The sequence below is a fragment of the Salvelinus fontinalis genome, chromosome 8 (genome assembly GCF_029448725.1).
Source record: "Salvelinus fontinalis isolate EN_2023a chromosome 8, ASM2944872v1, whole genome shotgun sequence".
Classification (NCBI taxonomy): Eukaryota; Metazoa; Chordata; class Actinopteri; order Salmoniformes; family Salmonidae; genus Salvelinus; species Salvelinus fontinalis.
Window position 1 is genome coordinate 11,985,536 of NC_074672.1, and position 24,642 is coordinate 12,010,177.

Here is a 24,642-nt window from a genome sequence, read left to right on the forward strand (position 1 = left end):
ATCATCTCTAATCAAGATGATTCCAATCTTCCATCCACCTCTTACTCACCTCTTCTGTGAAACAATGTCTTTGTCCCAAATGGCACCCTATTCCTTATATACTGCATTGCTTTGACCAGAGCCCTAACGCCTCGATCACACCGACAGCGGCATTACATTTTGGGACACCAGAAGTACATTAATTTCCAATGGAACGCTGCGTTTGCCTGGCAGCGTTGTGTTGGAGAGACAGTTGCAGTGTGCTCTGTGTGGTGCATATGTTGTACTCCAACCTACGCGTCAAATTGTATGTGTAGACGGCTTGACAAGAAATGGTAGCAGAAGGTGAATGTTGAGCTTTTGTTGCACACCTATCCAGATGATGCTGCATACTATTTTGCTCAATGGCGCTGTTGGAATGATCTAGGCGTACGGGACTAGGGTGCCATTTGTGACTCACCCAATATCTCATAAGATTTGAGGGTTCCAAAAGGGTTCTTTGTGTTCTCCTATGGGGACAGCCAAAGTGGTTATACCTGGAACCAAAAAGTGTTCTTCAAGGGGTTCTCCTATGGGGACAGCCAAAGAACCCTCAGGTTCTAGATGGCACCTTTTTTCTAAGAATTAATAGACCTTGTAGACTAAACTGAAGACTTACTGGCTTATGGACTGTCATGCCAAGTTCAAGTGCTGTCAAAATAAAGACATTGTTATACATGGTGCATGTGATGTACTGTATGTGCATTGTTGGTGCCGAAGTCATGATTAATGAACTTCCATTAGCTAACCACCAGGTGGCATTAAAGTGCTGACATAAACTCTCCAATTCCCGAACTGTAGCTAGGCCTAGCTCAATTTACTGCTACGCCTCAAACACACCAACAGAAGTAGATTCGTTTCCAATGGAACGTTGCGTTTGCCTTGCAGCATTACGTTGCAGAGACAGTTGCGGTGCGTTCTGTGTGGTGCGTACGTTGGATTTATTTGAGCATATGCATCAAATTGTATGTGTAGACGGCTTGACATAAATGGTAGCAGAAGGTGAATGTTGAAGTTTTGTTGCACACATATCCAGATGAAGCGCATACCATTTTGCGCAATAAAACTGTCGGTGTGATCCAGGCGTATATGTGTGCGAGTAGAGCGCGATAGGCAGTGTGATTGATAAGTCAACGCTTCAATAGGGAGAGTAACCCTATCAAGGGCGGGACAATAGCAGAAAGCCTGCTTCTGGGTGGAAGCAACATAGAAGAGTCTTCTAGACTGAATCACACAGCCATCTGGATCGCACAACAATAATGAATGCAAAGGCATCGTAGCCAAGAAAGTTCAGTCCAGCAACTAAGAAGTCGCTATTTGGGTGGGATAAAACATATATTATTGAAAAAAGATTTTACAGAAATAGATGGAGATGGATTGGCCTGGTAAATCGGAAACCATTCTTTGGAACAGAAAACAATTGTTACTTTTGAGGTGAGGTTCAGTTTAGAGTAAAATACAGATGAGAGTTCTCTACAAATGCAAAAGTATACGTTTTTTTAATGAGACCGCATGGAACTGGTGTGGTGTAAACGTTTGATTTAAACTGGAACTTTTGGATCAGAAGTGGCTGATTTTGTTATAACGCACTGGTGCGTTTTGGAGGAACGCAGGGAATTTTCCCACCTTTGGAAAGACTCTGAAAAAACACTCGGGAAGAGGGAACTTTATTTACTCTACTAAAAGGATACAGTACGGCTTTTAACCATGGGGAATATTGAGAGTGTGGATGGACAGGCGGACAATATGAAACATCATATGATGCCATTGAAAGTGCCCATGCCTGACCAGTCGGAGTTGGAGGAGAGATTTGCTTTAGTTTTGGTAAGTGACTGCTGCCTCAGAGTCATGTTTGAATTGAAATGGCTACTTGGTTCGGTTAACTGCGCTCCAGATTGTCACAGAGAGAGAGAGCCATATGAAACTTCTGAAGCGCATAATTAACATAGAATAAAACATTAGGCTACATACAGATCTGTCATGCTGAAATGATACGCGCCACAGAACATATTACCTACCATATGATTAGGAGTAGGCCTGTGTGAATTTTCTGTTTTTAATTAGTAGCCCATAGTTTCACCTTTTGATTCGGTGAACAAGCTCAACAACAGCTCATGGATTCACACAGGCAACACTTCTGTGTTATTTTTTTCTTTAAGATGTTATTCCTTTTATAATATGCATCACAGTTGGTCAATAAGCGCAAAACAGGTTTCTAACAACCGGAGGATTAACCATTATCAAACACAAATGCTTAAACAAGACAATAAATATGTCTGACAGTACACTCGGGTGCCGTTTACAGTAAGACAATTGATCCGTTTATATTGTCTCGTGTGTACTTCTTGTGGAAAGCAAGATGTTATCATCATAAGAGTGAGCGAAATGAACCTATCCCACTTTTACATTCTTCTCCTGTAATGCTGGAGTTGCTGATATTCTAGACCAGCCGACCCGCTCTGTCCCACCCCCACACCCTATCTGTTTCCCCAACTCGTTCCTTCGGTTCTTTTGTTTAAAAAAAGTCAACTCGAGGCTTTGGGCTAATTTACCTAAGTCCAGTAGCTTGTTCAAGAATTGGCTCGTTTTCAGAGTACAATTTCACTTTCATTATCAAACCTTTAATGACACATATAGTCAAAATTCCCAATGGAATACACCTTTTTTTAGTTTCAAGTTTAACCAGAGTCGCATTTAGGTAATTCCATGACAGATTCCGACGACAACATTTTGTGAATTCCCCTAAAACTCCCACACCGGGGAGATCGTAAAAGAGGGACCACCCCCTCTCCTCTATTGCCCCCTTCACCATCTTTGAATGCCGTCCCGCTTCACAGGCTTGAGTTGCGCTGGGGCTTTGTGATGCTGTGCACACAGTCAACACCCACTTTATCCATTGATCAACAGCTGAAGTGTCAAGTGTGTCTGTCATCCTAAATCAAGAGGCGAAGAAGATACTTTCTTTGTGCACAATACCGATGCACAGTTATGGGGCAAAGTGATCAACAATTTAAAGTTGGTGGACTTTGTTTTTATTATTTGGAATGCCTTTGATTCCTAAACAAGTTGATTCTGAATGGAATGGTACAAATCATCTCTGTATTGTAAATAATTCAATAATGGGCTTTAGGCCTTTATGGTTTATACTACCTTTTATAATGGCTGTATCACAACCGGCTGTGATTGGGAGTCCCAAAGGGCAGTGCACAATTGGCCCAGCGTCATCCGAGTTAGGGTTTGGCCGGGGTAGGCCGTCATTGTAAATAAGAATTTGTTCTTAACTGACTTGCCTAGTTAAATAATGGTACAATACATATATATTTGTAAATAAACACTTTCATCATTTTAAGAAAGCTTATTGCGACAAAAACCACTATTGGAAAAATAAAATATCACATTTACATAAGTATTCTGACCCTTTACTCAGTACTTTGTTGAAGCACCTTTGGCAGCAATTACAGCATAGTCTTCTTGGGTAGGATGCTACAAGCATGGCACCCCTGTATTTGGGGAGTTTCTCCCATTCTTCTCTGCAGATCCTCTCAAGCTCTGTCAGGTTGGAAGGGGAGCGTCGCTGCACAGCTATTTTCAGGTCTCGCCAGAGATTTTCAATCAGGTTTAAGTGTGGGCTCTGGCTGGGCCACTCAAGGACATTCAGAGATTAATAAGCCACTCCTGCGTTGTCTTGGCTGTGTGCTTAGGGTCGTTGTCCTGTTGGAAGGTGAACCTTCGCCCCAGTCTGAGGTCCTGAGCGCTCTTGAGAAGGTTTTTATCTCTGTACTTTGCTACGTTTTTTATTTTTGTATTTTTTTTAACCTTTATTTAACTAGGCAAGTCAATTAAGAACAAATTCTTATTTTTAATGACGGCCTAGGAACAGTGGGTTAACTGCCTTGTTCAGGGGCAGAACGACAGATTTTTACCTTGTCAACCTTTCGGTTGCTAGTCCAACTCTCTAACCACTAGGTTACCTGCCGCCCGTTCACCTTTCCCTCGATCCCGACTAGTCTCCCAGTCCTTGCCGCTGAAAACATCCCCACAGCATGATGCTGCCACCCCTATGCTTCACCGTAGGGATGGTGCCAGGTTTCCTTCAGATGTGATACTTGGCATTCAGGCCAAAGAATTCAATCTTGGTTTCATCAGACCAGAGAATCTTGTTTCTCATGGTCAGAGTCCTTTAGGTGCCTTTTGGCAAACTCCAAGTTGGCTGTCTTGTGCATTTTACTGAGGAGTGGCTTCGGGTCTGGCCACTCTTCCATATAGGCCTGATAGGTAGAGTGTTGCAGAGATGGTTGTCCTTCTGGAAGATTCTCCCATCTCCACAGAGGAACTCTGGAGCTCCTTCAGAGTGACCATACCTCCCTGTCCAAGGCCCTTCTCCCTAGATTGCTCATTTTGGCCGGGTGGCCAGCTCTAGGAAGAGTGGTTCCAAACTTCTTGCATTTAAGAATGACGGAGGCCACTGTGTGTACTTGGGGACCTTCAATGCTTCAGAATTGTTTTGGTGTCCTTCCCCAGTCTCGGAGCTCTACGGACAATTCCTTCAACCTCATGGCTTGGTTTTTGCTCTGACGTGCACTGTCAACTGTGGGACCTTATATAAACAGGTGTGTGCCTTTCCAAATCATGTCCAATCAATTGAATTTACCACAGGTGGACTCCAATCAAGTTGTAGAAACATCTCAAGGATGATCATTGGAAACAGGATGCACCTGAGCTCAATTTCGAGTCTATTAGCAAAGGGTCGCGATACTTATGTAAATAATGTATTTCTGTTTTTATTTTTAAAACATTTGCAAAAATTTCGAAAAACCTGTTTTTGCTTTGTCATTATGTCCTATTGTGTGTAAATTGAGGAGGAAAAATATTTATTTAATCCATTTTAGAACAAGGCTGTAACGTAACAAAATGTGGAGAAAGTTAAAGGGTCTGAATACTTTCTGAATGCACTAGCTGTGTCAATAGCTATGGGCAGTAGTTATGCAAACTGTTTCTTATTCTTACATTAGAAAGTGAGGTTCCTTGTCATTCTTTCAAAACAAACTGTCCCCAGTTCTCACGTCCCTCCAAACCACCAATTTAAGAGTCTAAACAAAGAAAGACTAATCACTTAATTCCACCATGAATCTAAACATTCTTTCTCTGCCAATATGGCTTCCACTGACCATGTCAGTACACCATGTTATCCAGCGACAAATGTGTTTGCTCACAAGTGTTAGTCTAGTGTTTCCCACGTATATGACTAACCTCACCACACCACATCACACCCGGCCTGAGTTTAGCCACTGTGTACCAACTCTACAGTAACAGTATTGCATGTCGCAGATTGTAAAGGCAGTCAATGTTGTTCTCCCCCTTAGACGAGAAGGAGCATGGATAGGACCAAGATGCGGATTGAGGGAAATAAGCCATCTTTTAATGAAAAACAGCAAACAAGACACTACAAACTACAAAACAACAAACGTGACTAACCTTCAACTGTCCTGTGAGGACACAGGAACAAACACCCACAAAAGCCTACTGCCTATGGCTACCTTAAATCTGGCTCCCAATCAGAGACAAATGAATGACAGCTGTCTCTGATTGAGACCCAATCTAGGCAGCCATAGACATAACTAGACAACCTAACAAACACTATCCCATACACATACAACACCCATGGACTAACCAAACACACACAACATACAATGCCCACCCCAACTCACGCCCTGACCAACTAAACATAATCAAAATAACATAAAAATAGGTCAGGAACGTGACATAACCCCCCCCTCAAGGTGCGTACTCCGAACGCACCACCAAAAGTCTAGGGGAGGGTCTGGGTGGGCATCTGTCCACGGTGGTGGCTCCGGCTCTGGACGCTGTCCCCACACCACCATAGTCACTCCCCGCTTCCGTATCCCCCACCCAATGACCACCCTCCAACTAAACCCACCTAACTGAATGGGCAGCATCTGGATAAGGGGCAGCACCGGGACAAGGGGCAGCACCGGGACAAGGGGCAGCACCGGGACAAGGGGCAGCACCGGGACAAGGGGCAGCACCGGGACAAGGGGCAGCACCGGGACAAGGGGCAGCACCGGGACAAGGGGCAGCACCGGGACAAGGGGCAGCACCGGGACAAGGGGCAGCACCGGGACAAGGGGCAGCACCGGGACAAGGGGCAGCACCGGGACAAGGGGCAGCACCGGGACAAGGGGCGGCAGGTCCTGGCTGAGGGACTCTGGCAGGTCTGGGTTGAGGGACTCCGGCAGGTCCGGGTTGAGGGACTCCGGCAGGTCCGGGTTGAGGGACTCCGGCAGGTCCGGGCTGAGGGACTCCGGCAGGTCCGGGCTGAGGGACTCCGGCCGGTCCGGGCTGAGGGACTCCGGCCGGTCCTGGCTGAGGGACTCCGGCCGGTCCTGGCTGAGGGACTCCGGCCGGTCCTGGCTGAGGGACTCCGGCAGGTCCTGGCTGAGGGACTCTGGCAGGTCCTGGCTGGACGGCTCTGGCAGGTCCTGGCTGGACGGCTCTGGCAGGTCCTGGCTGGACGGCTCTGGCAGGTCCTGGCTGGACGGCTCTGGCAGGTCATGGCAGGACGGCTCTGGCTGGTCATGGCAGGACGGCTCTGGCTGGTCATGGCAGGACGGCTCTGGCTGGTCATGGCAGGACGGCTCTGGCGCTAGGCAGACGGCAGACTCTGGCCGGCTGAGACGCACTATAGGCCTGGTGCGTGGTACCGGAACTGGAGGCACCGGGCCGTGGGCACGCACCTCAGAGCGAGTGCAGGGAACAGGAACAGGGCACACTGGACTCTCGTGGCGCACTCTAGGCCTGGTGCGTGGTACCGGAACTGGAGGCACTGGGCTGGAGACACGCACCATAGGGAGAGTACGTGGAGGAGGAACAGGGCTCTGGAGATGCACTGGAAGCCTGGTGCGTGGTGTAGGCACTGGTGGTACTGAGCTGGGGTGGGAAGGTGGCGCCGGATATACCGGACCGTGAAGGAGGACACGTGCTCTTGAGCACCGAGCCTCCCCAATCTTACCAGGTTGAATGGACCCCGTAGCCCTGCCAGTGCGGCGAGGTGGAATAGCCCGCACTGGGCTATGCAGGCGAACCGGGGACACCACCTGTAAGGCTGGTGCCATGTACGCCGGCCCGAGGAGACGTACTGGAGGCCAGATACGTTGGGCCGGCTTCATGGCATCCGGCTCGATGCCCAACCTAGCCCTCCCAGTGCGGCAAGGTGGAATAGCCCGCACTGGGCTAAGCACGCGTACTGGGGACACCGTGCGCTTTACCGCATAACACGGTGTCTGACCAGTACGACGCCCTCTTACTCCACGGCAAGCCCGGGGAGTTGGCTCAGGTATCCAACCCGGCTTCGCCACACTCCCCTTTAGCCCCCCCCCAAGAAATTTTTGGGTGAGCCTCTCGGGCTTCCGTGCTAGCCGCGTACCCTCATACCTTCGGTTCCTCTCTCCGGTTGCCTCTGCTCTCCTCGCTGCCTCCAGCTGTTCCCATGGGAGGCGATCCTTTCCAGCCAGGATCTCCTCCCATGTGTAGCAACCCTTGCCGTTCAAGACGTCTTCCCATGTCCATTCCTCTTTTCCCCATTGCTGTAGTTCCTTCTCTCTCTCCTCAATCCGCTTGGTCCTGTTGTGGTGGGTGTTTCTGTAAAGGCAGTCAATGTTGTTCTCCCCCTTAGACGAGAAGGAGCATGGATAGGACCAAGATGCGGATTGAGGGAAATAAGCCATCTTTTAATGAAAAACAGCAAACAAGACACTACAAACTACAAAACAACAAACGTGACTAACCTTCAACTGTCCTGTGAGGACACAGGAACAAACACCCACAAAAGCCTACTGCCTATGGCTACCTTAAATCTGGCTCCCAATCAGAGACAAATGAATGACAGCTGTCTCTGATTGAGACCCAATCTAGGCAGCCATAGACATAACTAGACAACCTAACAAACACTATCCCATACACATACAACACCCATGGACTAACCAAACACACACAACATACAATGCCCACCCCAACTCACGCCCTGACCAACTAAACATAATCAAAATAACATAAAAATAGGTCAGGAACGTGACACAGATACTCTACTCTACTGTACTCTGCTTTACTGTACTTTACTCTACCGTACTCTACTGTACTGTACTGTACTTTACTCTACCCTACCCTACCATACTCTACTGTACTTTAATGTACTCTACTGTACTGTACTTTACCATACTCTACTGTACTCTACTGTACTCATGGTACTCTACAGCTTAATTAAACCAATCAACATCTCTCCTGAGAATACCTGCCTCTTGTATGCTGTATACTGTCCTCTGTAACTGTACATCAGTACACTAGGGACATTCATGTCTGTCCAAGTCTCTCTGTTACTCTGGCACAGAGCCATCTGAATCAGTCCACTAGGGACATTCATGTCTGTCCCAAGTCTCTCTGTTACTCTGGCACAGAGCCATCTGTATCAGTCCACTAGGGACATTCATGTCTGTCCAAGTCTCTCTGTTACTCTGGCACAGAGCCATCTGTATCAGTCCACTAGGGACATTCATGTCTGTCCAAGTCTCTCTGTTACTCTGGCACAGAGCCATCTGAATCAGTCCACTATGGACATTCATGTCTGTCCAAGTCTCTCTGTTACTCTGGCACAGAGCCATCTGAACACTGGCCTGCCAGATATCCCATGCAGCCTTCACACCGTAGGGATGGTGCCAGGTTTCCTTCAGACGTGATACTTGGCATTCAGGCCAAAGAATTCAATCTTGGTTTCATCAGACCAGAGAATCTTGTTTCTCATGGTCAGAGTCCTTTAGGTGCCTTTTGGCAAACTCCAAGTTGGCTGTCTTGTGCATTTTACTGAGGAGTGGCTTCGGGTCTGGCCACTCTTCCATATAGGCCTGATAGGTAGAGTGTTGCAGAGATGGTTGTCCTTCTGGAAGATTCTCCCATCTCCACAGAGGAACTCTGGAGCTCCTTCAGAGTGACCATACCTCCCTGTCCAAGGCCCTTCTCCCTAGATTGCTCATTTTGGCCGGGTGGCCAGCTCTAGGAAGAGTGGTTCCAAACTTCTTGCATTTAAGAATGACGGAGGCCACTGTGTGTACTTGGGGACCTTCAATGCTTCAGAATTGTTTTGGTGTCCTTCCCCAGTCTCGGAGCTCTACGGACAATTCCTTCAACCTCATGGCTTGGTTTTTGCTCTGACGTGCACTGTCAACTGTGGGACCTTATATAAACAGGTGTGTGCCTTTCCAAATCATGTCCAATCAATTGAATTTACCACAGGTGGACTCCAATCAAGTTGTAGAAACATCTCAAGGATGATCATTGGAAACAGGATGCACCTGAGCTCAATTTCGAGTCTATTAGCAAAGGGTCGCGATACTTATGTAAATAATGTATTTCTGTTTTTATTTTTAAAACATTTGCAAAAATTTCGAAAAACCTGTTTTTGCTTTGTCATTATGTCCTATTGTGTGTAAATTGAGGAGGAAAAATATTTATTTAATCCATTTTAGAACAAGGCTGTAACGTAACAAAATGTGGAGAAAGTTAAAGGGTCTGAATACTTTCTGAATGCACTAGCTGTGTCAATAGCTATGGGCAGTAGTTATGCAAACTGTTTCTTATTCTTACATTAGAAAGTGAGGTTCCTTGTCATTCTTTCAAAACAAACTGTCCCCAGTTCTCACGTCCCTCCAAACCACCAATTTAAGAGTCTAAACAAAGAAAGACTAATCACTTAATTCCACCATGAATCTAAACATTCTTTCTCTGCCAATATGGCTTCCACTGACCATGTCAGTACACCATGTTATCCAGCGACAAATGTGTTTGCTCACAAGTGTTAGTCTAGTGTTTCCCACGTATATGACTAACCTCACCACACCACATCACACCCGGCCTGAGTTTAGCCACTGTGTACCAACTCTACAGTAACAGTATTGCATGTCGCAGATACTCTACTCTACTGTACTCTGCTTTACTGTACTTTACTCTACCGTACTCTACTGTACTGTACTGTACTTTACTCTACCCTACCCTACCATACTCTACTGTACTTTAATGTACTCTACTGTACTGTACTTTACCATACTCTACTGTACTCTACTGTACTCATGGTACTCTACAGCTTAATTAAACCAATCAACATCTCTCCTGAGAATACCTGCCTCTTGTATGCTGTATATTGTCCTCTGTAACTGTACATCAGTACACTAGGGACATTCATGTCTGTCCAAGTCTCTCTGTTACTCTGGCACAGAGCCATCTGAATCAGTCCACTAGGGACATTCATGTCTGTCCCAAGTCTCTCTGTTACTCTGGCACAGAGCCATCTGTATCAGTCCACTAGGGACATTCATGTCTGTCCAAGTCTCTCTGTTACTCTGGCACAGAGCCATCTGTATCAGTCCACTAGGGACATTCATGTCTGTCCAAGTCTCTCTGTTACTCTGGCACAGAGCCATCTGAATCAGTCCACTATGGACATTCATGTCTGTCCAAGTCTCTCTGTTACTCTGGCACAGAGCCATCTGAACACTGGCCTGCCAGATATCCCATGCAGCCTTCACTACGACTGCAGCGTACTGTAGCCACTATGCCAAGAGAATACAGATACAACTAGAACACATTATGTAGGCCTAACTGTCTATGTTTCTGTTGTCAAGAGACTCAAGGCAGCAGCTCGGTGGGAAACCCACTTGTTCAGGTCCCACGTGTGCTAGTATCTGATAGTATGACAACTATCTGTAACCAAAGATATTTGCTCTGATTACTATGTGAAGAGACACGCCGGCACAGTGAGAAACTGCTCAGAGATCAGGAATTGTTGCTTTTCTATCATCATCCTCTATTTCTATGCCATTGAAATGAACCTACCCCCCATACAAACATCCTATTTTTAATCACTTTTCCATGATTTTCTATGTTGTCCCGATCAAATCCCTGCCCTTGTTGACTGCTGTGCTAAAGTCTCAGCTTTGCGCGATCATGACAAACTATTATAACAAATAGCCACATCATCTATCCCGCATGCAGGACTGCCTGCAGGAGCCAGGGGGTTAGAAATCAAAGACTATGCTCAGCTAGAAGCTGTTCTCACTTAGTTATGACTGTTGGGGGTCATGCAGAAACAGTTAGAAACAGTTATTTTTAGACATCATATTTTCCAGAGGGCACAACGTTTTCTCAAGGGGTATGTTATGTATCAACAGCACTGTGTCCTCTCAAGGCCATTAGTGCCTTTGTTAGAAACGATAGTTCTTAAATCTCGACGATGACAGAAGGTAGGCCAATCACTTCACGTCATCCCAGAACCCAGAACCAAATCGTGCAGTTTGTGTTATTTGTCTCTGTCATAAGAGACAAATACGATGCGTAATCGATTTAACTGGATAAACCATGAAAATATTATACCAATACAAGAGATATCAACTATGGCGGTAACGTGAAGGCCCTTTTCGTAGATCAAAGCTCCACACACACACACACCATGTTGAAGTTGGGAGGTTGTCAGGAAGAGAGCACCAGGCCTTGACTGGCTGGGCGCGATTGGAGTTCAGGTCACGCAGGGGCTTTTCCTTCGCAGAGAGAATGATACTATTATCTGAAAACACTGGGGTTTTACATTGTTGTTTCACTCTGTTTCCTACAATAGATTGGTCATATTTTCCTTGAGTCCAACATGTTTCCTGTCTCCATTTTGTTACAAGAAGCATGGTGGGATAATCTGCATAAGTGGTATTTCATAACTGTTTTCCATAAATAGAATTGTCTAATCACAACATTCTTCCATCTCCCCCTGTTGTGTTTCCGCTGTGTACGGATGTGCATCAAGTGGAAACCACGTGTTTGATGTATCTGATACCATTCCACTTATTCCGCTTCAGCCGTTACCGCGTGCCCGTCCTCCCCGATTAAGGTGCCACCAACCTCCTGTGGTGTGAATGTGCGTTACTGCGTGTGAGCGTTTGGGAGGTTATGTGTGTACTAGGGATGTTCCAATGTTTCTGTGTCTGGTGGGGTAGCCTCCTCCTCGCAGACAGAGGCAGGCAGCTCCCAGACATCCCTTGGCCTTTGGAATGGCAGCAGCACATTATGATGTCATGGGTGTAGGCTGTGCCAGTGCAGTAATATCCACAACCTACGGTAACGACTTGAGCAGGATCACTCTTCTGTGGATGGGAGATGAGGGAGAGTAAGATGGAGGAGGGTTTGAGTGGGGAGGGGGGCAAGGGGATGGGATGAGACCCCTGGGTTAAATTAGAGTACTTCATGCAGTCTGGTTGGGTCAAGTCTAACCGGGAGAATGTGCTAAAGGCATCTCCTCTTTTCTCTCTCTCTCTTGCTCTCTCTGTCTCTGTCTCTGTCTCTCTATCGCTCTCTTCAATTCAATTCAGAGGGATTTATTGGCATGGGAAACATAAGTTTACATTGCCAAAGCATGTGAAATAGATAATAAACAAAAGTGACAAACAAACGTGACATAAACAATCAGAAACGAACACTCTCTCTCTCTTCAGAAACAGCACTAGCTCTGTTTATCTTCTTCTGTGGCTGGAAACAGCTGTCTTCCCGACATCTTCTCTCTTTTTACAGAGGAAATTGCATTGCCGGCACAGGGCCGTTGTCAGCCCTGTACAGGACCACCACCATGTACTGTAGGTAGACCACAGACAGAGACTGTTCCCCAAATGGCACTATATTCCCTATATAGTGCACTTCTTTTTAAACCAGTGCCCATAGGAAATAGGCTGCCATTTGGGATGCAACCAGACACATGGACACGATACTAGACTAGGATACACATGTGCAATCAGTGTATATCTATGCACAGATACTGGGTGTCAGCATCAAAGAGCAGGGTGATCCTATCCCTCTCAGGAGTCTCAAGTCTTTCGTCTTTTTCCCTTACCTACTCATTATTGTGTCCTTGGAAGCTTTGAATTCAAACGCTATGGGTTTGTGGGATACTAGGGAGCTTTGACTTTAAACGCTATGAGTTTGTGGGATACTAGCTAAGCCTCATGGAATACTACATGAAAAATGGAACTTCTCTCTCACTGTTGCAGCATGGGTTTTCCTTCCTTCGGATTCCTTACGTCCTACTCACCAAATTAGGGTCTGGCTTATTAGCTAACCTTCTCCATATGCCTTTCTCCTTATGCGAGAGACGTGGAGGTGGTGGTGGGGTTTTGAAAGGTGTGTATGTCTGGAGCAGTTGGAATGGGGGCCGGGGGCTTGGCGTTCTGGACGGATCTTCTTTCAAAGTGCCCCCGCACAATTCCACTCCACCGCTGGATTCCTGTGGTCAGGTCTGGGCTGGGACCACAGGACAACTCAGCTAGGCTCAGCTAGGCTCACAGAGGGAAGATTCCCTTTGAACTGGCTGCCTGCTGCTGTGATGACTTTAACAACGTTTTGAACAGTACACACACACACACACAAACATCTTAATTTTTTGGGGGGGAAAGTGACTGATTATTTTCAATACTCGATTACGTTGGTTGGAGTCCACCCTAACAGAGTCAGAGGGCTCTGGTCAAAAGTAGTGCGCTATATAGGGACTAGGTTGCCGTTTGGGACACAACCAGAGTGTTGCAGAGAGTTGCACCATACTCTGAGGTTTGACTGTGGTACAGGCAGGAAAGTCCCTCTAGTTTGCAGGAGCTCATGGATATTTGTGTGGAATTACATTTTGAGGTTGCAGGAAGGCAAGGAGCCCACTGGGCACAAACTGGTTGACTCAACATTGTTTCAATATAATGAAACGTATTGTGACGTGGAATCTACGTGTAAAATACATTGGATACGAAATAAGTCATTCATGTGAACAGCTGTTTTTGAGGGTGCAATTTCAACCACGAGATGATGTCATCATGGTAACTTAATTTCAACATAGATAAACCTTGTATAAAATACATTGATTTTGTAGCTTTAAAACCTCATCAGATGTTCCAAGTTATATCTACTGAGCAGCACCTTCTGCTACCCTTTGGTCTCCCATCCAGAGTTTTAACCAAGCACCGTCTGCTTAGCTATGACATTAGTCACTGACTTTGACCAATGTGCTATTGTGAGAATGATTGTTAAGAGATCTCCACTTAAAAACTAGATAGATTCACTGTTGCTATCGAAGTCATTCCAAAGGGTAGGGTTAACAGAGTAAATGTATAACATCGCTCATATATCATCAATGATACTATTTAGGCCTGTATATTATTTGCAAAGTCATCAACCCAGAATTCAACAAAAAAATATGGTTGATTTAATGATGTTTAGTGATATTGAATTGTAGTCAACACAACCAAATATCAACATAGCCTATTAACTTGTCGACAAGTTAAAAAATGATATGTTGGATTCACGTCTCCAACTCAACCAAATATAAAAGTTAAAGAATGGGATTAAGCCAGTGGCTCAGATGGAACTATACAAGCAGTAGATTCATCTCCTTTAAATGTTGATATTTGGCTTGCTTTGTCAACCAAACACAATAAAATATTACATTTGTAATACACTAAATAGCCTAAAGTTAAAGATGCACTATGCAGAAATCGCTCCGCCATTTCCCGATTGCTTGAATTCTAATAGTTAGCTTAATTTCAGTTGATGTGACATAACAAGCAAGTGTAGAGAATCATTGTACCATATAAACAGCTGTGAAGTACATTTTCACTAACCAAAAATATTGTATTTTCAGCTGTTTGAAGCTGGTGTAACAAAACTAAAGTAAAAGACGCAAAAATAAAGCTTAAGAATGGCACGCATAGAACTAGCGCACGTAGAACAGATCTACAGCTTCTTAGACTTACTTTCAATGAGAATGACATCTATAACTCACATTTCTAGTTGAATTTGGTCAGGTCGCCTAAAAAGTTACATACTGCAGTTTTAAGAACATTCTTGCAAACTAATGTAACATTCAACCTTAAAATGAGTAACACATCCATAGCCAACATTTTGAGGTTACTTAATGTAACTGTACATTTCTCCTTATGTAATCATATAAAATGTGCATGTTTAAGATAGCATGCATAGGTCATCGCAGGTCTGTGGAGATCTTCATAATTGCTGTGCAGAATCATGAACAGCATTGATCACTTGCACCATGTATTTTTCATGTAATCTCAACTGCAATCCAGGTCATTTGGTTCTGCTATTAGATGAAGCACAGTGGTAACCCATTAATATGTTGTATAAATAAATAAAGTATCGGACATTGTATTCCCATTTTATTTTTGCTGTGCTTTTTAAATGATTGAAAGCACAGTGATAAGTAGCCCTTTGGAAATTCAACAAACTTTCGGTTGTCTTTATGAGTGGTGTGAACGTAGGTTGTAATCATTGATCAACGGCTCAACCAAATATTACCCAATTATTCACGTTGAAATGACGTGGTGTGCACAGTGAGGGGGTTAAGTGAACCGTAGGGGAAGTGAAATGAGACGGAAAGTGCTGACAAAGGGACTCCTCCACCCCTCTGACATCAGCAGTAGTCAGAGCGAGATCGAAATAGAAGTGGAAATTACCCATGAGTGGACTGTCAAATGATCAGTCTTGGGTTGCAAAGTAGGCTTAAGGACAACGAGGCAGGCAGGTAGAGGTGTAAATGGTGATCAAATGTATTTACACAGCGCTGGTGATGATGGGGATAAATGTACAATTCAATTATATTTACAAATATATATAGAGATAAGAGATAGAGCGCAGCTTTGTGAGTGTTGTGAACGCTCATGTGCACTACAAACATCCCTCCCACCCAGGGGGGTGAGAAAAGGCTGCAGTAAACGGTAAGGGAAAGGAATGGTGTAACACTAACAACTACAGTAGTATAATATGGCTTTAACAAATATCCTTTTGAACCTGTGACAGCAACAACAAACATTTCAGCAAGGAAACAAAGCTTTCTCCACTGGCGGGAGTCTTGCCTATAGTGTGTCTTCGTCACAGGGGCGCTTTTGTCCGTTTCGTTTGCCCCTTAGTCTATTTCTCCTATTTCTATGATCAGAGAGCACTGAAAAGACCTGGGGAGTTGAGTCAGGATGGCCTCACAGATATATGTGGAATGAGATTTTGAGAAGTTGGAGGAAGGATAGGAAGGGTAACTGAAACACAGAGAGGCGACATGAGACAGAAAGCACCTACAGTACAAAGTGAATCCAACTTCTACCCACCACCCTCTCCTCTGTGATCACTCTGAGTTGAGTCAGGAGGACAGAGTGTTTGAGAGATGCCACTCAGCTGGAACTAATGGCCTAAACTGTGTGCAGCGTTTATTGGACAACTTAAATCATTTTATGTATCTGCTCTGACCACGCTAACCTCTGTCAACACATTCGACAGTTCTAAAGAGGCAGTGCGTGTGTGTTTGTGGTGTTGGGGGTCATCTTTTGTTTGTTTGCTATGCCACAAACTCCCGCTGGGAGAATCGTACATATGTCTCTGTCACCGCCAAGGCCAGGACCAGGCTTCCATACAGCTACAGAGAGGAGAGGAAGGACTGTGGGAGCATAGTCCCAAGTGAAGGCAGGTCCATCTGGCTCCCTCTCCCCCAGGCTATAGCTAGTCCTCATTATGGGTTCGTCTTTACGGGCCCAGAACGATAGGTTTTAGTGCTTTTCTGAGCAGAGCAGTTATTTTTTGAAAAGCCCAGGTCAAGTTGAAGAGCATGACTGAACAGATACAGCGTGTCTCTACGCACATGGAACGTCAATAACTCTGTGAGGTTCTTTGTGTGGCCCACCTGACTGAACAAGGATTCTTCCGTTCCATTCTTCCATTGCATTATTTTAAGGCAGTCATTCAACTGACCACCTTGATACTGTTCAAGAGTACTCAAGACTTCAACTTGAATGGTCTGGGCTGGAGGCTGAACACAAACAGTGTTCTCCTCGCTGTGACTTTGGGATATGAAGTCTACAGAACGAGCGTACGTAGTTCGTTGTACTGCCTCTGTACAATAAGCCATTTTGTTTGATCCTTAGTGTGGTTCACGTAGCCGAGTGTTGTTTATGTGTGAGGGAGTGTGGCGGCTGTATTTATGTATATGTCAATGTGTTAGTGTGTATGTGCATGCAGTGAGTGTGTGTGTGTGTGTGTGTAGGTATGAAGTTAAAGTGGGGTGTGGGGGTTACATGCTCTGTCTCTGATGCAGCTGCAGTGAGCCCCTAGCCTTTCCTCTGGATAGAAGTGGTTTCCTCCTCAATACAATGGGGACTCTGTTGGTTGGGTTGTTTAAACAGGGGCCCTCATCCCTTGGTGCCTTTTGTGCTGCACTCTCTTACTCTTTTACGTTCCCGACCCTCACAGGGACAGACGGGTGTAAATCCAGTTGAATGACTAATGGGTTATGGCTTTAACACTACGTTTGTGTTCCAAACGGCACACCATTCCCGATTCAGAGCTGTTGTTTTGAGGTTAGTTAAAGTAATGTCCGTCAATTCTAGTCCGGAATTCCACATTTGGGTGACATTCCAGAGCCTTTAGTTCCAGATAGACAGTTCTCCTGGTTCTGTTGTGTTCTTCCCTCCAGGCTCCAGCAGATCTCTAGCAGACACTCTGACTGACTGTGCAGGGTGCCGAAAGGGCCGGCGGGCCACGACCTGATTTACTGAGGCATTAATCTACCTGCATTCCTGGCATACCATACGTATATCCTCTGGTCTGGGGCTTCCCTCTGGACGGCCTGAGGGAAACAAACAGGACGTCTGTTGGCCATGCTGGATTGAAAGAATGCCTGATTCATGATCAGTTGTAGTGGCCATTTTGTTTATTTTTCATCTCATAACCTTTTTAATTTCTCTGTTTCCTGTGTCAAAACATTGGTTGGTTAGCCAGTAGTCGTGTTTTGTCAAGTGGGGGCATTCTAGGACATTGTTGTGTGATAAGGTCATTGGTATGTTTTGGACATTCACAACAAGAGTGACCCAAGGGGCGAAACTGGTTGAAATGACATCAATACAACCAGTTGGATGTTATCTAGTTGTAATCGCATCATTTCAACGTGTTCTGTCCGCTTGGAAATGCCACCACTAGGCTTTAGATTCACGTTGGAGGTTTGCGCATCTGGCTCCTTCACAGAGCCCCTGAGTCCCAGACACGGCTTTACATTTCCCACCCTGGCCAGATCATAACAAGCCTGGTCCGGCTTCAAAGAACCTTATTATGATAATTGTCTGGAAACTCATCTCGGCAGGACTCAACAGGCTATGGACGGCATAGATCATTCTTCTCATGTCCCCGATCCAGACCCATTGGAGGAAAAATACATAAATACACTCACGCAGTTTTGAGCGGCAGCCATAGCTCAATTACTTGTTGTTTTGCTCCGAAAAGGTTGTTTGCCATCACATCCAGTTTTTATGGCTCGTTTCATGAATTAACAAACAGTTGCGGGGCAGCCATACCTCAGTTATAATTTTTTATTTATTTTTCTGAAATGGTTGTCAGATATCACACCAAGTCTTTACGTCTACATAACGTATGTCTCAGATTGGCGGTGGAGGTCTAGATGTTTGCCTCTTTGGGTCTCCATTGGCAAGCGGCGACTGGTAGAGAACTTATACAAACGTCTGAGAGCCAGAAGGCACAGGGGAGATGAGGGGGTTTTCGGGCCAGGCTTCTAGACCTGGGTTCAAATCATTTCAAATACTTTTTCTGTCCTGGATTGAGCTTGTCTGTTGCAGTGGAACCAATAGAAAAGACATGAACTTGCAAACCCCGCCCCCCTGGCACTCCAGGCAGGGTACATCAAACGCTGAAAGTGTTTGAGCGATTTTCAATATTATTTGAACCCAGATCTTCAGAGGGGAAAGTGATGCGCTGATCAACAGTCAGCCCTGGCTCCTGCGCTGCAGGGAGAGCAGAGCCGACTGTAGGACAGACTCACAGTCACACCACAGCTGGAAAGCCTGTTGCTGCTAACTGCCGCATCAAGATGGTGTCATGGGGATTTTACACGCTTGTGTTTTAACGCTTTTCAGGCCATCAATTCAGCTATTATGTTGCTTAGTAGCATGGATTCATTGTCTGCAGAGAAGCAGATCAGTGTTAGATCATTCATTTTCCTTGATACCAACTGTTTATACATTATATGTAACCTATTAAATTCATTTTTTATATTCCTTTTTTATTTTTACTTTGTGTTTTAATTACTGCAGTGGGCTAAATCAGGGTCACACAGTGTTTCTTGGTAGTCTTAAACACATCTACTTTGAAACAAAAGTACACACCTCACACACATGGTTATGGCCTTAAGATAAGAAGACACCTATACCATGTCAGATATAGAGTTGAAATATATTACATTTTGAATTTGCATCCCAATATTACATCACAGATGACAGAAATATAACAAAACCATTGGACATAGAAACACCAGATTTTTGGCAGGTTTAAAAAAAACAATGTTTATTAATTAGGAAATGATGACAAAAATGGATAACATTCCACCCATGAGGCCACTAGAGGGTGATTTGGTCAGTTGACTACAGGAAAGGTGGTATGTACAGATCAGTACTATCATTAGTTGTCATTACTGTAAGTTGTTTGGGACAATGGGATTGGAATGTTTTATTGTCCTGGTGGTTCAGAGAATGTGGTTCTGTCATTGGATTTAGCTAGCATGTTAATGAACACCTCAGTTAGCTCAGGCTTGTTATGTTAATACCTTAATGTGGCTGCCGAGCCTGTTTTAGTTGGTTCTGTCAACAAGAACCTCCAGGGGGTAGAGATGGGGTCCTATGTCATCCTGCCAATACTCCTCCCCCAATACTCCACCTCTTTCTCCCCCTCTCTTCTCTCTTTTCATTCTCTCGTCTCCCCTTCTCACTCCGCTCTCATTTTTCTCCTACTCTACCCCTCCCCTCTCACTCTCTCTCCCTCACCTACCTTCTATCCCCCCTCTGTCTCTCTGGGTGAGGTGGCAGTAGGCTAGCTGGTTGGTGGGCTCCGGCCCCGGCAGTTCTCCAGTCTCTTTGTGCTGATTGCTCTGGCTCTGTTGGTCTTTGTTGTGACTGCCTGCTTCGGGTTACCTTGTGAAGAGCGCCAGGCGGATCAGATGTCGGTGCAGAGAAAGGGGGCAGCGTTTTCTCACACTCCTCTCTTCATTTAATTCAACAGGTCTTTTACCTGAGAGCATGAAAACAGTGATGGCATTTTTCAAACACACACACACACACACACACACACACACACACACACACACACACACACACACACACACACACACACACACACACACACACACACACACACACACACACACACACACACACACACACACACACACACACACACAGCCCCCCTCAGCAAACACGTAATAACATCTACCAAACAAAAAACTCATTACTCAAGGCTGTTTAATTTACTGAAGAGTCAAGGAAGTCCCCCTGGTCCCATGACGATGACGGTGACAGCTGAGGTTCCTGTCCTGTCCGCTTTCATTGTCCCAGGGTGTGTGCGAGTGTGTGTCTGTCCTCTTTCATTGTACTTTGCTCACAGGGAGGAGGACAAGGCAGACAATAGTGTTGGCAGTGATGTTAACAGGGTAAAAGACTACAGTGTAGCTAGCAGCAGTGCATCTGCAGATGTCGCCAGGGATGGAATCTTACCAGAGACGGAGCCTAACAATACATTGTCATTGATTCACTTGCATGACATTGGATTACATTGTCCCACCTATGTTTACAGCCACTGCGATGTAATATTCCTTGGTACAAACAGCCTTACCTCATGCATTACCTCAAGTATGGGAGTCTGTAGGACAGGGGTTGGAGGAGAGGGAGAGAGTGAGAGGGAGAGGAGGTGAGAGGGTATTAGGAAAAAGGGGAGAGGAAGGGAAGAGTCGGAGGGGGAGGAGGGGAGACGGGGGAGGGGGAGGAGGGGAGACGGGGGAGGGAGAGACAGGGAGAGGGGGGGAAGAAGAGAGAGGGGAGAAGGGAGGGTTAGGAGGCTGCCCTTCCTTGCCCTGGGGAGGGAACAGCCTATATTTTCAGATTCTTCTCCCACTTGTTATTTAAGGGGGGAGTCATTTATCTTGAGCCAAATACAGACTACTCTACTCACTAAAAACTGATTCACCGCCCAAACTCAATATATAGGGTTTGCTTTTCTCATCCACTGTGCCTAAGATGTGCTCAATAAAAAGGGCTTAAGAAAACAGTCAGTCCAGGTCTAGGCCATATTTATGTTGTTTTCTTTGCCTCCTCAGTCTTGGATTCTTCTTGGATCTAGTTTCTGTCAGGGATCAACGGCGAGAGGTTTTCCATCCTTACCAGCCAATACCCTTTCATTAAAGTGCAGCAGGAGCAAGCCTATAGTTTCTCTCTCTAGGGGTAAATTTCTCAGACGCAGTCTAGCGCAGTCATTTTTACAGTGGGATTGCTTTCAAAGGGAAAGTCACCAGTTGGCACTTGGCAGGGAGGGAGGCCATTCTCTTGAAAGGCATTTTTATGCAGGATTGTCACATAAAAACACCTTTGGACCACAAGGCTGAGGTCTCATCTGCTGTAGTCCTACCAGATGAGGAGGCGGTCAGACAGTCAGATTTGGTTGGGGTTGGGTTCTTCGGCTGTCCTCATAGGAGAACCATTTTTGGTTCCAGGCAGAACCCTATTTGGTTTCAGGTAGAACCCTTTTGGGTTCATGTAGAAGCCTCTGTAGAAAGGGTTCTGCATGGAACCCAAAAGAGTTCTACCTGGAACCAAAAAAGGGTCTTCAAAGGGTTCTCCCATCGAGGGGCACAACAGATTTGTTTGTTACCGATTTGTTTGCCAAAATCTATTTGCAAGCCAGAAATCGGCAATTACTGTAGTTTTAAATGTATAGGTCCATTATCATTTCTACATACTTTCTATCTGGTTTTAGACGGTCAAGTGTCGCCTGGTCTTTAACCCAAAATAAGGATTTTTACTTTGTAAGATCTGGTATGCATCAGCAATGTCTGGGCAGAGATAGTGTACTAAACACCGTAGCTAGATGTCAAATTGCGTGACTAAAACCTCCTCAGCAAAACTTCTAAATTAATTACAGATTTCTTGAGTTATCTAAGATTTCCAAACTCGGTCCTTTTTTTGTTTTTTGCCGTAGTACTACACAGTGAATTGAAATAATCAAAGCTTGATGATGAGTTGGTTATTTGAATCAGCTTTGTAGTGCTAGGGTAAAACCAAAACGTGCAACCAGGAGGGACCCCATGAACGAGTTTGAGAAACCCTGGTCTAGTGTTCAAACTACATTACAGTTCTCAGCAATCTTAGAAAATCTTGACTCAACTCAAATGGATTTAATCAGTTTGGCTGTGGGACTGGGATCCAGTTTTCAGTCTAGAATCTAGATGATCTAAATGTTGATGATTCATCACATTGAATGTTGGCCAGTCTATGGATCTAAAACAGAGAGACGATCCCACCCACTATATATACAGTTGAAGTCGGAGTTTACATACACGTTAGCCAAATACATTTAAACTCAGTTTTTCACAATTCCTGACATTTAATCCTAGTAAAAATGCCCTGTCTTAGGTCAGTTAGGATCACCACTTTATTTTAAGAAAGTGAAATGTCAGAATAATAGTAGAGAGAATAATTTATTTCAGCTTTCATTTCTTTCATCACATTCCCAGTGGGTCAGAAGTTTACAAACACTCAGTTAGTATTTGGTAGCATTGCCTTTAAATTGTTTAACTTGGTTCAAACGTTTTGGGTAGCCTTCCACAAGCTTCCCACAACAAGGTGGGTGAATTTTGTCTAATTCCTCCTGACAGAGCTGGTGTAACGGAGTCAGGTTTGTAGGCCTCCTTGCTCGCACACACTTCTTCAGGTCTGCCCACAAATTGTCTATAGAATTGAGGTCAGGGCTTTGTGATGGCCACTCCAATACATTACATTTAAGTCATTTAGCAGACGCGCTTATCCAGAGCGACTTACAAATTGGTGCATTCACCTTATGATATCCAGTGGAACAACCACTTTACAATAGTGCATCTAAATCTTTTAGGGGGGGGGGGGGGGGTTAGAAGGATTACTTTATCCTATCCTAGGTATTCCTTAAAGAGGTGGGGTTTCAGGTGTCTCCGGAAGGTGGTGATTGACTCCGCTGACCTGGCGTCGTGAGGGAGTTTGTTCCACTATTGGGGTGCCAGAGCAGCGAACAGTTTTGACTGGGCTGAGCGGGAACTGTACTTCCTCAGAGGTAGGGAGGCGAGCAGGCCAGAGGTGGATGAACGCAATGCCCTTGTTTGGGTGTAGGGCCTGATCAGAGCCTGAAGGTACGGAGGTGCCGTTCCCCTCACAGCTCCGCAGGCAAGCACCATGGTCTTGTAGCGGATGCGAGCTTCAACTGGAAGCCAGTGGAGAGAGCGGAGGAGCGGGGTGACGTGAGAGAACTTGGGAAAGTTGAACACCAGACGGGCTGCGGCGTTCTGGATGAGTTGTAGGGGTTTAATGGCACAGGCAGGGAGCCCAGCCAACAGCGAGTTGCAGTAATCCAGACGGGAGATGACAAGTGCCTGGATTAGGACCTGCGCCGCTTCCTGCGTGAGGCAGGGTCGTACTCTGCGAATGTTGTAGAGCATGAACCTACAGGAACGGGTCACCGCCTTGATGTTAGTTGAGAACGACAGGGTGTTGTCTAGGATCACGCCAAGGTTCTTAGCACTCTGGGAGGAGGACACAATGGATTTGTCAACTGTGATGGCGAGATCATGGAACGGGCAGTCCTTCCCCGGGAGGAAGAGCAGCTCCGTCTTGCCGAGGTTCAGTTTGAGGTGGTGATCCGTCATCCACACTGATATGTCTGCCAGACATGCAGAGATGCGATTCACCACCTGGTTATCAGAGGGGGGAAAGGAGAAGATTAATTGTGTGTCGTCTGCATAGCAATGATAGGAGAGACCATGTGAGGATATGACAGAGCCAAGTGACTTGGTGTATAGCGAGAATAGGAGAGGGCCTAGAACAGAGCCCTGGGGGACACCAATGGTGAGAGCACGTGGTGCGGAGACAGATTCTCGCCACGCCACCTGGTAGGAGCGACCTGTCAGGTAGGACGCAATCCAAGCGTGGGCCGCGCCGGAGATGCCCAGCTCGGAGAGGGTGGAGAGGAGGATCTGATGGTTCACAGTATCAAAGGCAGCCGATAGAGTTAGCTTTAGCAGTGCGGAGCGCCTCCGTGACACAGAGAAGAGCAGTCTCAGTTGAATGACTAGTCTTGAAACCTGACTGATTTGGATCAAGAAGGTCATTCTGAGAGAGATAGCAGGAGAGCTGGCCAAGGACGGCACGTTCAAGAGTTTTGGAGAGAAAAGAAAGAAGGGATACTGGTCTGTAGTTGTTGACATCGGAGGGATCGAGTATAGGTTTTTTCAGAAGGGGTGCAACTCTCGCTCTCTTGAAGACGGAAGGGACGTAGCCAGCGGTCAAGGATGAGTTGATGAGCGAGGTGAGGTAAGGGAGAAGGTCTCCGGAAATGGTCTGGAGAAGAGAGGAGGGGATAGGGTCAAGCGGGCAGGTTGTTGGGCGGCCGGCCGTCACAAGACGCGAGATTTCATCTGGAGAGAGAGGGGAGAAAGAGGTCAAAGCACAGGGTAGGGCAGTGTGAGCA

General features: G+C 45.7%; 1 protein-coding gene across 5 annotated transcripts in view; it reads left to right on the forward strand.

The window, feature by feature from the left end:
- The first annotated feature begins 1,207 nt into the window (after positions 1–1,207).
- LOC129860566 (formin-like protein 3) overlaps positions 1,208–24,642 on the forward strand; it is a 59,345-nt gene continuing 35,910 nt past the window's right edge. For 3 of the 5 annotated variants that reach the window (XM_055931081.1, XM_055931084.1, XM_055931083.1), the window contains exon 1: positions 1,208–1,842. In XM_055931081.1, the coding sequence (XP_055787056.1) occupies positions 1,726–1,842 (117 nt within the window). In that variant the 5' untranslated portion in view covers positions 1,208–1,725. The remainder of the gene's footprint in view (positions 1,843–24,642) is intronic. The other 2 variants (XM_055931080.1, XM_055931085.1) reach the window with 1 other exon arrangement.